This window comes from Sarcophilus harrisii, chromosome 5 (assembly GCF_902635505.1).
Source record: "Sarcophilus harrisii chromosome 5, mSarHar1.11, whole genome shotgun sequence".
NCBI classification, from domain to species: domain Eukaryota; kingdom Metazoa; phylum Chordata; class Mammalia; order Dasyuromorphia; family Dasyuridae; genus Sarcophilus; species Sarcophilus harrisii.
In genome coordinates, this window is record NC_045430.1 from 105,150,704 (window position 1) to 105,169,214 (window position 18,511).

The 18,511-nt window shown below is 35.9% G+C and overlaps 1 protein-coding gene across 2 annotated transcripts in view; it reads right to left on the reverse strand.

Moving 5' to 3' along the window:
* The window catches only part of GRIN2B (glutamate ionotropic receptor NMDA type subunit 2B), a 661,880-nt gene that overhangs the window by 293,561 nt on the left and 349,808 nt on the right, over positions 1-18,511 (reverse strand). For both annotated transcript variants that reach the window (XM_031938228.1, XM_031938229.1), the window contains exon 4: positions 15,428-16,026. In XM_031938228.1, coding sequence (XP_031794088.1) covers positions 15,428-16,026 — 599 coding nt within the window. The remainder of the gene's footprint in view (positions 1-15,427; positions 16,027-18,511) is intronic.

An 18,511-nucleotide genomic window follows, 5' to 3' on the forward strand; every position in this document is an offset into this window, starting at 1 on the left:
CATAGTAAAAGGATCTACCTTATAGCATTTATAGTACAGATGAATTATTATTTATACTAGTATATGAAGTACCCATCACAATGAAACTCTTATGTCCTCCAAAAGATATATTATGTGTGTGTGCATGCATATATATGCATATATATAGAGAGAGATGTATACATATAATTAGATATGTTTATATATTTATGTGTATGTAAGGAAAATGTAAGAGCTGGCTTGAAGTTTAACAAAAAACCTGAAAATTTGGCAACTGGTCCTATCACTTCCAGGCAAATAGAGGCAAAAGAAATTGAAGCAGTATCAGATTTTTTTTATTCTTGGGCTCAAAGATCACTGCAGATGGTGGCTGCAACCATGAAATTAAAAGACACTTGCTTCTTGGAAGGAAAGCTACAGCAAATTTGGACAGTATACCTAAAAGCAAAGATATCACCTTTCTAACAAAGGACCATAAAATGAAAGCTATATTTTTTCCAATGTATGATTGTGAGAGTTGGACCATAAGAAAAACTGCAAAATTGCCCTGTAAACAATGCTGTGGAATAGTGATGCTGGAGTAGACTTTTGAGAGTCCTTTGGATATCAAGGAGATCAAATCAGTCAATACTTAAAAAAAATTAAATTCAACTATTTGCTTAAATGTCAAATACTGAATCTGAAGCTTAAATACTATGGCTATATGATAAGAAGATGGAACTCATTGGAAAAGACATCAATGTTGGTAAAGATTCAAGGAAAAAAAGAAGAGAATGGCAGAATTTGAGATGGAGGCAATAGACACCAAAGATGAGCTTGGATAAACTTTGAGAGATAGTACAGAATAAAATGATCTAGTGTGCTATGATCCATGGAGTAAAGAAGAGCTGGATATAACTGAATGACTGAACCAAAAAACCACAACAATATTTTCATGTATATGTATGTATCTGTATGCATAAACATACATACATATATATAATTTCTTCCATGAAGTTTTACAAAAGAAACTTGATTCAAATGCCCTAATTTAAAAAAAAAATGAAAGGAAGACTCACCAAAGGGTCAATGATTTTAATTCCAAATAAAATTTCATAATGCATTATAGAAGGGATATTCAATGAACATCTAGAATAGGAAGTGATGATCACAAAAAAAAAAAAATATGCCTTGATCAGGAATAGATCATTTGAAACCAATCTTATTTCTTTTGGAATGGGGGCGGGGCAGGACAATGAAATTTTGTAGATATAATTTACCTAGATGTTTGACATCTCCAAGCTATCACTGTGGAAAAGGACAAATATGGGCTAGATAATAGCATACTTAAATAGACTTAGGACTGGCCAAATGGCCAGACCCAAAATGGAGTTCAGTGTTAAGCTGGAAGGGATTCTACAGTAAAAAGTCCTGTTACTTGTAGAAACAAAAGCAAGAGAAATAATTAATATGAATGACAGATTTAGGATTAAAAATAATCCTGAGGTTAGAACACTAGGAAAAATCAAATAAAATGGAATTTTAGAGGAATGAATACATCATCTTATTTGTTATTGTTTGACTCTTTTAATAGTGCCTGAGTATCATTTGGGTTTTTTTTTGGCAAAGATACTGGATTAGTTTGATATTTCCTTCTCTAGCTAATTTTACAGATGAGAAAGTTAAGGCAAACAAGGTTAAGTGACTTGTCTAGAATCACAGAGCAAGTAAACATCTGAGGTCATATTTGAACTCAGGAAGATGAGTCTTTCTGACTCCAGGCCCGATACTTTATTGCTTTATTGTGCCATCTAGCTGCCCATATTCATATATATATATATATATATATATATATATATATATATATATATATATATATATAAAACCTCACAGTCCAAAATAGGAGAATTATGGATTTAGAACAGTCTAAAAAAAAAGATCTAGGGTAGAGCAGAGTGGGAAGAAGGAATTTTGTTTTTAATGGACTAAAAAGGTAGATGTCAGTCAGCAATGTAAGATAGCTACTAGGAAAGCTAGTGAAAACTTGAGTAATAGCTAAAGAGACAGTATCAAACAAGCAGAGAAGTGATATTATTCTGTCTTGGTCACTCTAATTCTCATTGTGTTCACTTTGAGAAAACACATTTCAGGAAGGTCTCTAATTGGCTGCTGGACTTTCAGAGAAATACAGTCAGAATTGTGAAAGTTCACAGGTCATGTTGTATGAAGAGCCAGTGAAGGAATCACCAACATTAATAAATTCTGGAGAAAAGAAGGGGTTGGGGACAGCATTGTGGGGAGTATTTAAAAGGCATTCATGTTAAAAAAAAAAAAAAAAAAGGGATTTGACCCATTCTGCTTCAGGATAGAATGTTTCAGAGAGTCAAATTTCCTAAAAATTAGAATCCTCTAAAAGTAGATTAGGCTGCTTTGAATAATAAAGCTCTCCCTCCCTATCCCATTCCCACAGTGGAAGGTCTTCAAGTAAAGCCTAGATAATCATAAGATCATGGAACCTATCACTGGAAGTAACTTTAGAGGTCATTTAAATTCAACATGATCATTTTACAATTAAGAAAACCGAGGACAGAAAGCAAAATGACTTGATTTCAAGGTTATCTTTCTGGGTAAACAATACAATCGAAATTTGAACTTAAGTCATTTGACTCCAGAGCTCTTTCCATTAGACAATTGCCTCTCACCTCTTCCCTCCTTGATTGTTAAGGACATTCTTGTTCAGGGATGGGTTTAATAAACTAGTTTCAGAGGTCCTTTCCAACTCTGAGATTTCTGTGATATTCGAATCTGTGCAATAATGAGCCATGTTATTATTCTGCACACTAGTAGGTTCCCTGTGGATTTTGTATTAAGGAGAGAAAGAGAAAAAAAATAAATAAAAGGAAAATATACGGGTATGGTTGAGGGATTCAATCAGCACGTTTTGAGCTCCCTAGCCATATGAATGGGCATTTTATTTCACTTCTCTGAGCCTCGGTTTCTTCATTCCTAAAATAAAGGTTTAAGGTAGGGGATTCCTTAATGGTTCTTACATTATGTGACTATGAATATTGTTTGATCATTTCAGTTATATCAAATTCATGACCCTATTTGGGTTTTCTTGGCAGAGATACTGGAATGATCTTCCATTTCTTTCACCAACCCATTTTATAGATGAAAAAACTGAGGCAAACAGGATTGAGTAACTTGCCAGAGTCACATAGCTAGTCACTGTGTGAGACTGGACTTGAATTTAGGAAGATTAGTCTTCCTGATTCCAAGCTCAGAGCTCTGTCCACTGTTCCACTTAGCAGCCTTGGAACTATGAATACTAACTGTACTTTGCACTTTTAATCAGACATGTATCAAGTACCTACTGTGTTCTAGATACCCATTAAAAACTAATCAGACAACAAATATGTACCAAGTACCTACTATGTACCAGGTTCCTATTAAACAGGGAATACAAAGAAAGACAAAAGACAGTTGTTATTTTGAAGGAACTCACAATCCAATTGGGAAGACAAAATGCAAACAATAAGTACAAAAAGATATATCCAAAGTAAATCAGAGATAATCAATGAGAACAGATAATAGAATAAAGATGGATTTTTTAAAAGGCCAGACTTTAGCTCAGACCTAGAGAAAACCAGGGAAATTAAGAAGTAGCACTTTCAGACAAAGGAGACTGTCAGTGAAATGTTCAGAGTTTATATGTGAAGTTTCTCATGAGAGAAGAACAGCACAAAACCTTGTATCATTATATTTATGAATACACACAAGTAGCAAGGGGGATTTTATATTTGATCCTGAATAGGAGGGAGATAAGAATACTTTGAGTTATATTTTCTTTTGCATATATTGTCTTCAGTCACCAGGCTGTTATCAAACATCAAATAGGAAGAGCAATAATAATAGCTTACTTTCTATATTGCTTTAGAGTTTGCAAAGTCACTTCCTCAGTATAGCCCCGTGAGGTACATAAGCTCAAGCACAGAGAGGTTAAATAACATTCATTAAATGGCAACTCATTAGGAGTATATCCAGAATGGAACACAAGTCTTGTGACTCCAAATCAAACATTTTAGACCCTATGAGGAGTTTGAAAAGAATCACTCTGAGTTTTATATCGTGGCTTCTGGAGATATTGCAGGAAGATGGCCAAGGAAGTGTCCTACTTTGAAAAGAGAAGGGACTTAAGAACTCAAAAAGTTGTGTAAAAATATTTGGTAACTAATTCTACCTCCTTTATTATATAGATAAATGTACTTTTATTAACTGACATAGTCAGCAAAACCAAGAAATAGGAGATATATATTTTTGATAAAATTTAAAAGTTCATTAGAGCTACTTCCAATTTATCCATTTTCCTAATCCTATCAAAAGCATAACATTCTCACATAAATGACTCAAGTAGAAGGATTGAGAAATTTAGATTTATTTGAGAACTTTCAAAAGTACTGCCTCCTCTTGTATATATGTTGCATGCAAGGATCTTATCTACAACATACCCATAATGGTAAAAGGTAATAATAAAGAAAAGGAAAGTGTTTAGGAAGGAAGGAATGAAGGAAGAAAAGGAAGGAAGGAAGAAAAGAAAGGAAGGAAGGAAGGAAGGAAGGAAGGAAGGAAGGAAGGAAGGAAGGAAGGAAGGAAGGAAGGAAGGAGGGAGGAGAGAGGGAGGGAGGGAGGGAGGGAAGGAAGGAAGGAAGGAAGGAAGGAAGGAAGGAAAGAAGGAAGGAAGGAAGGAAGGAAGGAAGGAAGGAAGGAAGGAAGGAAGGAGAAGGAAGGAAGGAAGGAAGGAAAGAAATAAGAGAAAGAGAAAGTATGAGCAATAAGGGAGGTGGATGAACAGCTCCCAGCCTGCTGCTGCTGGAAGCTGGACAAGAGTGAACAGATTTCAGCAGCAGGGATCTCTAATCTGTCAGCAGCAGTTACTCTGTGTGTGACCAGCCTGCACAGCTAGAGGACCTGGCACTAACTAAGGCAAGCCAACCCCACCAGTCTCTCCAGGAAAAGAATGAGCCATAAACAAAATTTTAGCTTCAAGGTTCTGAAAAGCTAAGTGGTAGCTGTTCATTACCCACTACCAATTCCTCGCCCCTTCCTTTTTCCAAAAAGGTCAATTTGGGATTTTTTTGCGACATTGATTCATTATCACCTAAAAACTGATTCTTGGTCAAACTGTTTGAATGCCAGTTCTTCTAAGTTAAAAAAAAAAAAAAAAAAAAAACCTTCCTCCAGCCATGTTGAGCATTAACATTATTTTGGAGAATTCTTCTGAAGTGGAGATTACTATCATATTACTGACATAGGAATTCTGAGAGTGGATATTGTAAAGCAGGTTATATTTGGGATATGTAGTCAAAAAACTCTACCTTTGAATCCATCCCAGATACTTACTGGCTATAAGATGCTAGATAAATCACTTAAGACTATTTCTTCTTATTTAAAATGGAATGGTAATAAATAGCACTCGATGAAGTGTTCTTGTGAGAATCAAATTAAACAACTAATATAAGATACTTTATAAACTTTATATAAATGTCAGTTATTATTAAAACATATCAACAAACTCTCTTAATATAAGTATCAGAAAAGGTACTGATCTGCACTGGATTTTTTTTCTCATTTAGGAGTTTCCTATACCAATAAAATCACAGGTCCAATTCCTATTCACCACCTGTGATGTTCAGGCTAGAGCACTATAAGACAGAATTCCTGCCAGGGAAAAAAAGTTACAATCTGTTTAGCCACTCTATCTAGGCCCAATATAATCAGCATTTTTTAAAATTAACTATAATAAATTCATTTTTTGCCTCCTTTTCTCTCTCCTGATCTAGTCTTTTTTATTGTTCAGTGCAGTCTGACTCTTTGCAATCTCAGTTGGGGTTTACTTGGCAAAGATACTGAAGTGGTTTGCTATATCCAGTTATCCAGTTCATTTTACAGATGAAAAACTGAGGCAAACAAGGTTAAATGGTTCACTAAGGGTCACACAACTAGTACGTGTCTGAGACCAGATTTGAACTCAGGAAGATGAACTTTCCAGGCCTAGAACTCTATCCACTGTACTACTTAATTGTTCAGTCACTATCTTGAAATGATGGTGGGGGGAATAAAGATTCTATAAAACTTCCACCCAATTAAGAACATGTACTAAAGCTATCTCTTTTCCCCAATTCTATACCTCACATTGCCTCCACATCATCCATCATTTGCTGGGGTAGGTGGGGAGAGAGTTCCCAACCCTTGAAGGTAACCCTTCTCCTTGCTAAAACCTTTGATCCTATCCATTCCCTTTTTTTCCAAGATGAGGTCCTTCCAATCATCCCCTGCTCCTTCAACCTCTCTTTATCCACTAAGTCCTTGCCTAATGTCCACAAATATGTCCAAATTTCCTTATTGTAAGAAAATTCTTCACTTAACCCTAGAGTGCTCCCTCAAGCTTTCATTCCATATTTCTCTACCTTTTTCACAGCTGTACTCTAGAAAATGCTTCCTACATTTACAGGATCACAGATTTTAATCTAGAAGGGTCCTTTGATGCTACCTAGTTCATCTCCTAATTTTATTGATGAATAAACTGAGTGTCAGAGCAATCAGAAACTATATCCTATATTAAAGTAATTTTCTCTATGGACTCCCACTTTCCTGATTGATGACCGCCTTTCCTAGACCACTATCTTAAGATCACCACAGACATCATGCTTTGTTTCATTACCTCCTCTCTAATCAATATAAATTATACCCTTTCTTCCCCCTTAACTGTCTACCACCCCCTCTAGAATCAGGATCAGATCAGTTCTGTCATTGTTCTTGACTGGGATATGTCAATCTCTCCACTTTAATCCTGCTCATCATCAGGGTATATTTTCAGAACAAAGTGTTCCTTCTTGGTCAACACTCTACTATATGTGTTTGGGTTTAGGGGTTGTAGTGGGGATAGAGACTGGTGGATTTTTTTACTTCTTCCATTAGAATGTAAGCTCCTTGATGGCAATGACTTTTTTTTTCTTTTCATTTGCATTCTCAGAATTTAGCATTCTGGCTTATAGCTTAATAAATGATTTTTAAATCCTTCTTTTCTTCTTTCTTTCCTTCCTTCTATTTGAACTTTAAGCATTTACATCCCAATTTCCTATTTCCTTTTCACAAACTCCTTGGTCTAGACAAATTGACTTTCTCTTCCTTATCCATGACACTCCATACCTTATTTCTGCACTTCTATATAGGTGGCTGCTATTCACAATTTGAAAGCACTACCTTCTCAACTATGCCTTTTAAAATTCCTATTTTCCTTCAAAGCCCAGGACAAATGTTATATTTTACAAGGCCCATGACGCCAATTTTTTCTTTTTAAAGATTATGTCTCATCTTACCTAGACTGAATGGGCAGGTGTCACTAATGGGCCAGATCCCCCTATTGATTGGCAGAGAAACTTTAATTTTTTTACATTTCTGCTGAGGCTGATTTGCCCTTATTTTAGGCAAACTGTTGCCCTGTTGTTCCCAGGAAGTAACCTAATTGATGTTGAACTTAGTGGAAATATTTAATTACAATTCAGAGATCTTTAGCTCAAGACCCTTGAAACTCAGCTTCCCTTGTAACTGGGATTAGAGGTACATAGAAGCATACCCAGCTACATAAGATCTTTTCTGATCCCCCCAGATGTTAGCGCTTCCCCAAAATTATGTTCTTTTATGTAATTATTTCACATATATTTATTTAACACTAATTTCAATAAATATATATGAGTTGTTACCCTCAATAGAATGTAAGTCTCTGAGGGTGAGAGCTATTTTTTTCTCTTTGTATCTTTAGTACCTAGCATAATTATTAGCACATAAGAGGTACTTAATAAATATTTGATTGATTGTTTCCCTTATCCTTCCTTGCCCCCTGGCCCCATTTGACTTTATTGACCATCTCTCTTTCTTTCTGGGGTTTTCATGAGAGTGCTTTTAAATTCTCTTTCTAACTGTCTTTAGATCCTTCGCCATCTTCTTTCATGTCCTACTCCCTAAGCATGAGTATTTCCTAGGGCTCTTTCCTGAGTTTTCATTTCTCCTCTCCCTTCCCCATCTTGGTAATCATTTCATAGCCTTCCCAAAGTAGTATCATTTCCATGGACATGACTCTTATATTTATATTTACAAACCTCATCTCTTTATTAATCTTACCCTTATTGCTGTCTGCTGTATACCTCTACTTATTCACCCCATAGGCACCTCAAACTTATTTTTGTTATTCAGTTGTTTTTCAGTTCTTTTAAACTCTTTGTGACTCCATTTAGGGTTTTCTTAGCAAAGATAATAAAGTGGTTTACTATTTCCTTCTCTAGTTTGTTTTACAGATGAGAAACTGGGGGGGGGGGGGAAGTGGCTTGCCAAGGGTCACATAGGTAATAAGTGTCTGAGACCAGATTTGAACTCGCAAAATTGATTATTAAAAGGTAGGGCTTCCAATAAGTACTAGGGTTTATCAGAGCTTCCCTAAGACTCAATTTGTATGTCAAGCAGAAGTAAGATTTCTCTATAGAGAGAGTTTCCAGGTCATCTCCTTCCTAGACTGATGCTGAAGTTACTTCTCTCTTTGCTTCCAGCTCCCCTCTCTCTTTATTCTATCAACTCACACCCTTTCTTTACTGAAGCTACTCTTGGACCTCCTGCTCCACACATACAGGATGGTACACATTCTACTCTGACCGTTCTTTTTCTTTTTTTCTTTATTATCATAACCATGGTTTTTTAAAATGTTTCACATGCCATTTCCAGCAGAGCAGACACACGCTCATGCCTACAGACATACTCAATATTCCACCCAATACCAAATCTCTTCAGTGGGTGTAAGACTTCCTTCCCTATACCACAGGCAAGTTTAGAAACCTAGAAATGGGCTAGAAAATGAAATATTACTTAAGGGGAAACCATTTATTTTGGTTGGAAACAATATATATTTGAGAATATTCATAAAGTTTAAAAGAAAAATAATAGAACTTTACTGAAATTACTATCTAATATGAGTAAATCATTATTATATGGGAAATGGGAAAGAAATAAAGAGTAAAAAGCCATAAAAATATCCTTAGAAAAACCATGTACGAGTTTTGAAAGAGATGTTTCTCTTCTTTTTGTTCCAATTCTTACCTAGTTCCTTCCCTCTGTTTCTGGTAGTTTACTATGTTTTTTTTAGTTCCCCTCGATTTTTGTGTGCTATTCCATTTAGCAGAACAGTAGGCACAATCTATGAAACTTCAAACTTGCACAATAGATAAATTGAAGAGGTTTTCAGGGCATACAAAGGATTCAGGATAGGTTCCTTAAATAGTGAGCTACTTTGACTTTGGTGCATTTGAAATAAGACACAATTTACTTTAAAAAAAAAAAAAAGACACAAAATGTTCCTATTCACTTATATGTAAAACATCTATTACATAAAATGAGGTTTACCTATAGTACACAGTCTTACATATACTTAGCACTCAATAAACATTTAATAATAACTGTGAAAGGGGTAATGGCCAAGAAGAGCTTGTCTACATTGTCTGGGAACTAATTGACTCAATCCCTCATTTATTTTTACACCTTTCAGCGCTTTCCAAGCCAAGCAAAGTCAAATGGATCTCCCATGGGAATAATCCAGTTTGTTATAGTTCTAAGGAGAGGAGAGTTACTTCTAGATTTTAGAGCCCTTTTTCATGGTAGCTGTTTAAACAAGATCTTAATTCCTTTTATCCTGTCAATTTGACACCAGATATTCTCCTTATTACCCCAAAAGACCAATCCAAAGCATCACAATCCAACAAGTGTTCAAGTGTGTATTCAGAATACAGAGAAGAAACCAAAACATTATCTATCATCAGCAGTATGGCATGGTTACATCCTACTAGGAGAGAGGGAGTTGGTAGTACGTGGTGGTAGAAATATCATGCAAACAGTCATGTATATGTGTAATACTTTAAGGAGAAGGGAGAGAGAATTAACCACTAGGAAAATCAAGATAAGTCTCTTCTAGGAGACAGCACAAAAGCTAAGATTTGAGGAATGCTAAGAGACAAAGGTACATGAGCAGCACCTTGCAAGACTCCCCATATCTGCAGAAAGAAACACAGAGCAGTCCAGAGTTTGGCTAACAGCAAGTAGTTCAGTTTAGCTAAAATGTAGAATTTTGGAAGGAAGGAAAGTACAATAAACCTGGAGAAGTAAGCTGGAGGCAGATTGCAAAGTAACTTTAAGTACTAAACTGACACCTTTTGTTTAATCCTAGAGGCAATTAAGAGCCACTGAAGAGGGGGTGACATAGACATGTGTATTGATAAAAGTTAATAGCCAAGAGGAAAAAGGATTGGAAAGAAATGAGAACAGGAGAAGGGAGATGAAGAGGCTATTGCACCATAATTCAGGGGAGAGGTAATGATGGCTTGAATTAGGATAATAGCCATATATGTAAAGAAGTAGAGGTCTGATGAGAGGGAGTGGGGGGAAGGCAGAGGGAGACAGAGAAAGAAAAAGACAAACAGAAAAAGAGAGAGATTGTGGTTGTGGTTTTAAAACTATATCAATCTGGAAAACTATTTGGAATCATGCTTAGAAAGTTAACAAATTTTGCTTACTTTTCAATTCAGCTATATACTATTATTAAATCTCTATCCATAGAAATCAAAGAAAAAGTAAAAAGACTCATATATATGAAATATTTATAGTAGCTCTTCTTTCAGTAGCCAGAAACCTAAAACTAAAGGAGTATCATCATATTGGGCCATGGATAAATAAATTGTGCTAATAATAAGCATTTATATAATGATTTAAGATTTGCTTTGCATTTTATATTTATCTATATGAGTGTAATGGAATATTATTATGCCATAAAAATGGTAAAATGGAACTGATTTCCACTTTCCCAAAAGGAACTGGGAAGATATTTGCTGTTGTTTATCCTTTATTCTGGAAGAGGACCAATGACATCAAGAAAGTGATATCTTGTCTTTAAAGTGAATTAGATTTAAGTGAGGCAGGGTCACTAGGCTCTCCAGAGCCATGTGAATTGAACTGCTGGAGAGTAAAATAAGCAGAAGTAAGGGAAAAATTAACATGGTGGTTACCACATTGTTGAGAGAAAAACAACTTTGAAAGCTGTAGATCTCTCTGATCAATAAAACATTAATCACAAGTCCAAAAGAATGAAGATAAAACACACCGATCACCTCCTTTCAGAAAGGTGATAATCTTAAAATTCAATGTGATATATATTTTCAGACATGATTTATGTGGGTATTTGTTTTGACAGACTATGTAGAGATGTATTGAAGGATTTATTTTCTTTTTTAACAAAATTTTCTCTGTGGGGTAAGCAGTGGTAGAGGGAACCAATTACTAAAAAATAAAAATTAAAAACTTGAAAAAAAATTAAAAAAAATAAAAAGTCTATTGAGAGATATAGAGAAGGAAAACTTGGGGGGGTACTTTGAGGTTGAAAACCTGGATAGCTAAAGGAATGAGATATCCTCAAAATACATAGGGAAGTATGAAAGCAGGATGGTTTTAAGGAGATACTAAGTCACATTCTGGATACAATGAATTTGCTGTGACTCTAATATATTTGTCTGGAAATGTCCAACAGAACATTTATAATGTGAGATGAGGGCCTAGGAAAGAGATCATTATAGGATATGAGAGTCATCTGCAAAGAGAAGATAATTGAACCCATGGGGGTTGATGGGTTCATCAATAAAAATGGGGTGGTGTAGAGAGAGAGAAGAGAAGAAGCTCTGGAATATATTCTGGGGATATCCATAGTTGGATGATGAGGTTCAAAGTCAGATAACATGATGTTGAAAAGTAAGAAGAAGAGAAGAAATGGTGAGAGAAATGTGTAAAGCGTGACAGTTTTAAATGTAGTGATAATGATAACTAACATATATATATATATATATATATATATATATAATTAAGGTTTGTAAAGTTCTTAACATGTAAAGAACTATACATGTTATCTCATTTGATTCTCACAAAAATCCTTAAAGATATGTTATTATTATCACCATCTTAAAGATAAGAAAATTGAGGCACAGAAAGCTTAAGTAACTTGCCCAGAATCATATAATTCTGACTGAGACAAGATTCAAACTTAGAACTTTGTGATTCTATTCTTAATCCAGAACAATAAGGAGTTTAAAAATAATCAACATAAAAGTAGATGAAACATTTTAAATTAACATTCAAATCTCTTAAAGAAAATCTTCCCTTTCCACTAATTTCAAAAGGAGAAGTAACTATAGAAAGAGTAGGATTATGGAGCCTTTATGCCAATAAAGAGTCCTGAGATAACTGGAAGATGCTCCATCATCTGAGTGACATAAATAGATTTATACACAGCATTAGAAATATATGAGAAGAGAGAATAATCATTAATTGGTCCCTGAGGAAGTGATAAAGTGAAAATATAAACAACATATCTACTAACAGCTAATAATTTTCCCTAGCTCAAGGGGATAAAGATGATTCTGGACATTTGACCTAATCATTTCCAAAACAGTTTTATATTATTTGATATAAAGGTTCTTTCAGACCACCCTCAGGTTTTAATAAAAATTTTCACCTGGAGATAGATGGGATAAGGAATTCCTTATCATGTTCAATCAAATTATATTCTCAACAGGGAGTCAAAGACTCAGCATGAATCAGGCAATGGTGTGTTTTTATACCATGTTTACTAAAAGGACAAGAACAAATGCACCACATTTATCAAAGCCAAAAGAAGTATTCAAGCTTTTTTTTATGACTAGTTCAGACAGAATACATCTGGTGAAATGTTCAGACATCACTAAATCTAGCTGGTAATTGTACATAGACTTATGGAATAAATCCAACTCATAAGGATTCTAGGTTGACATGTTGTTCCTTGGTTGCAAAAAAATGGAAACAATAAATTTTAAAGACCCTCTTAGAGTATGAAGCATCCATCATTGTTTAAACAAATCTTTAATCTTCCTTCAGTAATAGAAGACGCCAATTCCTTCAAGTACTCACCTGTATCTTGGATTTGGAATTCATATCAAACCCATGAAATTTCACATAACTCCATTTGTCATGAAGATTTAAAAAAAAAAAAGCTAATATGGAAATAAACATGGTTTGATCAAACCATCAATGTACCTGATAAAGATGTAAAGGTGTGCCAAAAAGCTGCCAGTATTCTTAGCAAGAGAGGGAGGAACCTTTCCCAAGACTGACCCCCTGATGTCACCAGAGGCTGGAGAGGTTCATTCTAGGGAGGATCCAGATATACTTTTAAACCATTTCCAGCAGTTTTAGCTTCAGCATGTTTTCATTATGTCTATCTTTCTTGGCTTTTTGGTTTGTCATTTAAAACGATACTGGTCATAGCCCAGAAAGAGTAGAGTACTAATATGGCTAGGAATGATGTAAGCCTCTGGTAAGGTGATCAGATAGTATGAATGGCAGTACCTACAGCTGCCTAATTTTCCTATTCAGTTCCCTAGTGTCTAAAAAGACATGATGTCTGTTTCTTTTATCTCCTAAATGTATTCTTTCCTTATCTTGGATGAATGGTCCAGAGACCAGATTATAACCTCATGGTCTTTGAAAAGTCAGAGGAACCATCAGAAATGCAGCACTCAGAATTACTAGCAGTCTGCTAGTAGCGACAGCAGCTGAATCCACTGATGAACCAGTGCTAATTTCTTGTCTTAGGCCAGAAGTCAAAGTATCATGCATGTCCTGCATGCAAGGGAATGACTTGTCCATAAGCTATGGCACATTAGAAGTGAATTTACTGGAAATTTTTAGGAAGAAAGAGAAGAAAAACTAAAGAACTCCCAATCTAGGAGTTACATCCAATCCCATATGTACATTCCCTATAGATGTGTCTTGGTATCTCTGGCTTCAAGTTTAAGCCTTTTCTCTCCAGGAGAAAAGGTATTGTGTATCCATAGGGTGTCCCAAAACTCTTAGTGAATTAAAGCTTAAAACTTCAATAAGAACTTTGGGATACTCTGCATAAGTAGAATGGGAAATGTGCACAGTGGTGGGGCAGGGAAAATAGATTTCCCAGAGAAGAATGTGCTCCCACTTGGTGGAATGGGGGATATTTTTGTACTTCTATTCTTGATATACCTTCTGATTAAATTTTTTTTTTGAAAAACCAACTGATGTCAGTTGATGGGGAGGGTACTTGTGGATTATAGTATTTGATGAGCCAACCTCCCAAGAATTACACTTCATACCTTAAGAGAAAAGGTAGGTTGTTCTCTGTAGGGCTGTCTCAACAAAAGAATTGAAAGTTAGGGAGAATAAGTCCACTGTAGTGGCTTATGAAACAAAATGAAGACTTTCATTTCTATCCTCGGAGGTTTTAGAATAGAAAGAAATAGTCTTAACCTTTCTGTAGGATTTAAGGTAATAATCACATGATTCCTTTATAGTAACTTCCATAGGATTATTTATATATAACAAGAAAGCATTTTATATGTGAAATATCTTGAAGCCAGATTGAGAGAAATGAAAGGAATCAAGAAAAAATCCATAAGATTTTTTAAATAGAATTATAACATAATGGAAATCATAACTGAATATGATGGCTCTAAATTACAAGGAGGTATCAGATAGGATAACTCATAGTCACAAAGGGTACCGGGATGAATTATTCCAACTTGGATATATAATAATGGGGAAGAATCTGACCTGAGGTATAGATAGCATTTGTATTATGAAGAATTATCACTGTCAGTATTCTAGCAAAAGCACTGAATGCCATAGCCTTTAGCGAAGGCAAAAATTCTAGCCCGTTTGTATGGAATAAGTGAGCAGAAATAATGGAGCCCAGTAGGACAGCAAGGGCCCCACTTGCCACAAACTGCGTGATTTCTTACCTTTCCAGAGCACACCCTCATCCTACCACACAACCTTCCCAAAGGGGGTCAGGCACTGTGTGGTCTGTTTTCTGTGTTGTAGGAACTAATACCAGGTGAAAGGGCCTTCCTGGGGCCCTGCCTTGCTAGAGTGAAAGCAGGGAACCCAGCTGTGCACTGTGGCTTGCTGCAGTGGAGGAAGTACTGGCCTCCCACTAGAATCCAGCCCGTTTCTGTGAGGGGGAATACTGTCGGCATGCCCACAGACCTATGTATCACCTGCTCACCATTCACCCATCATATGAGGCATTCCAGAGGAAACAGTGGATTGGCCTTCTCTCGGCTCCTCCTACTTGGGGCATACTGCTACACCAACAACCAAGGACACTTGGAACAGAAACACAAAGAAGCACAATTTGGATCAGAATCACCCCCGCCATTCATTGTTCCAGGCCCTCAGCCCAGTCACCAGCCTCCAACCCACTGCTACCTTGTCCTGCATTTCTCTCTGTTTCTGAAATTCCACACCATTCAATTCGCATTTTCGAAACCCAGCCCTTCCTCCCCCCTCTGATTTTTCTCTTGCTCCACGCTCTTACCTATTAAGCATATTGGACTGGTAGATTCTCTTCTCATGGGTGTTGTAACAGCTGCTCTTGGGCTCAGGGATGAAGCTGTGCTCAGAGAGCATGTCCGAGGCGGCCGTGGTGATGATGGCAATCCCATCCCTCACCCTGGCAGGAAGGCCGTAATCCCACTCGTCGTAGGACACGGAGATGAGCCCGGTGGGGAACTCTGAGGGCACCGTGTCCGTGTCCCCCGCCACCAGGCTCGGCACAATCCACGTATAGCCATAGCCAGTTAAGCCCACAGAGTTAGCCACTTCAAAGATATAGGTTGCTTCTTCCTTGGTGCAGTAGAGAAGGATGATGGGACTTTGAAGCTTCTTCAGCTGGTTCTGGATCTTGGAATCTCCATCATCCAAGGACATGTCAAGCAGCAGGACCTCCTCTAGCTCCCAACCCACAAAGCTGTTCTCAATCGTGCTGCGGACCTTGTTGACAAAGTCTTGGTATCCGGGGAAGTAGGTGGTGACAATAGAAAAGATGTACCAGTCATACTCCTCCATGATGTTGAGCATTACGGAGGCTTGCTGTTCAATTGATGGGCCAAATTGAAAGAACATGGAGGAGTCATCCTAAATGGGACAAAAAAGGAGAGAAATCAAATAAAAGAAATCTAGTTCTGAGCCACCATAGCAAGGAAAATAGAGGGGGGGGCAGAAGGGGGAGAAATAGGAGACTCATCTCCAAAACCCTTTTGTATTGTTTTTGAGATTGGGTATATTTAGAATCAGAACTTTATTAACGATACCTATACATGATAAAAAAAAAAAAAACTTTGCCATCCTCAGACAATATGATATTCCTTAAAAATCAACTATAATGCTTCTTCTGAACCTGAAATGATCCAAAATGCCTTTTAACTACTTGGCAGAAACCTACTACCATCACTGATCTAAAATATCTTTGAAAACAGATGGTCACTGTCATAAAGTTGATCTGACAAAGTTTCCTGAACCCCAGCCTGGATTCATCCCTTATGAGTTGCAAGGAAAAAAGGAAGAGAAGGCAATATATATATATTTTTTTTCCTCTGTGTGTATATATATAATATATATATATATATATATATATACACACAGAGAGAATATATATATATATATATATATAATGAGTCAGAGAATATATATATGTAAAGAGAGAAAGAGAGAACACATATATAAAGAGACAGAGAATATATATAAATAAATATATAGAGAGTATATAAGCATATATAGAGAATATATATAGAGAGAATATATAAAGAGAATATATATAGAGAGAGAATATATATGTAAAGAGAGAGAATACATATATAGAGACAGAGAATATATATATAGAGAGAGAGAATATATAAATATATAGAGTATATAAACATATATAGACAGAGAATAGAGAATAGAGACAGAGAATATATATATATAGAGAGAGAATAAATAAATATAGAGAGTATATAAACATATATAGAGAATATATATAGAGAGGGAGAATATATAGAGAGAAAACATATATAAATATATATCTATAGATATAGATAACTAGATATACATAGAAAGAGAGATCTTGATAACTTAAAGGTTCTTCTAGCAGGGGGAATGCTGAATCCAGTATTTGTTTTGTTTTGTTTTGGGGTTTTTTGCTGAGGCAATTGGGGTTAAGTGACTTGCCCAGGGTCACACAGCTAGGAAGTTTTAAGTGTCTGAGGCCAGATTTGAAATCAGGTCCTTCTGATTTCAGAGCTGGAGCTCTATCCATTGCACCATCTAGCTGCCCCGAGATCCAGTTTTCACTGTTTTGTGGGAGCCAATTGATAAATTTTCAGTATGAGCATTTACACCTTGAAAATGCACAATGTTTCAACTTAGGACTTGATTTATTGTTTTGTTGCATTTTAAATGTTAAAAAGTAATAGAAAAATTTTAATAATGCAGTTTAAGCTTAAAACATATTTTTAGTCACTTTATCAGCACACAAGTATTTCTAGGTAATATACTTGTTTAAGTACCTGCCATCAAGAAAATTTTGCATAGACCCAGTGATTAGTGTACTACTATTTCACATTAGCAATGGGCAGCTAGGTAGCACAACAGATAGAGTGCTGGATCTGGAATCAGGGAAACTCATCTTCCTTAATTCAAATCCAACTTCAAATACTCAACTTCTTATATGATCCAGGGCAAGTCACTTAACTCTATTTACCTCAGTTTCCTCATTTGTAAAATGAGCTGGAGAAGAAAATAGTGAACCACTCCAGCATCTTTGCCAATAACATCCCAAAACATTCATGAACAATTGGACACAGCTGAAAAATGTCTTAGGAACAATAACACATTATTTAGGTGCAGATTTCTAAGAGAAGCAAAAGAATAATGCTTGATCTCCTTATCAGCACATCCTCTACAGAGACTATAACTGCATATAACAAAGTAATACAGATTTTATTCACTCTATATTTTTTACTTATAGCAAAACTCAAAATAGTAAACACCTGTTTTTCAATCATTCAGTTGTGTCTGACTCTTTATGACTCCATGAACCATAGCATACCAATAAGATCCGAAGGATTTCCTTGCAAAGATATAGTGTTGTTTGCCATTTTTTTCTCCAGTGAATTAAAGCAAACAGTTAAGTGATTTTTCCAAGGTCACACTTCTAGTAAGTGTCTGAGGTTCATTTGAAATCAGCTCTTCCTGACTCCAAGCCCAACATTCCATCCACTGAGCCATCCAGCTGCCTCTAGCAAACAACTAGAAACTACCAATTAAATATCTTTGTCAAAATACCCAATTATTATCTAGTTGCTTATTGGCATTTACATCAGCTCATCCACAGAGTTACCCTGGCTACCTACTTTCCTGTCAACTTTAAATAATCATTATTTATTCTCTTTCACTGAGGAAGAGAAACTCTTTTAAATTCTACCAGCACAAGCTGAACTTGGCACACTTGGTCCCTGACTATTATTTTTGTCTCTTTCTATAATACTCAAAGAATATGAGGTTTTTATGGTATTGATACCACTTCAAAATAATGCAGATCACAGTACTCTGTAAGTCCTAGTCACCCTCATCATGAATTGTT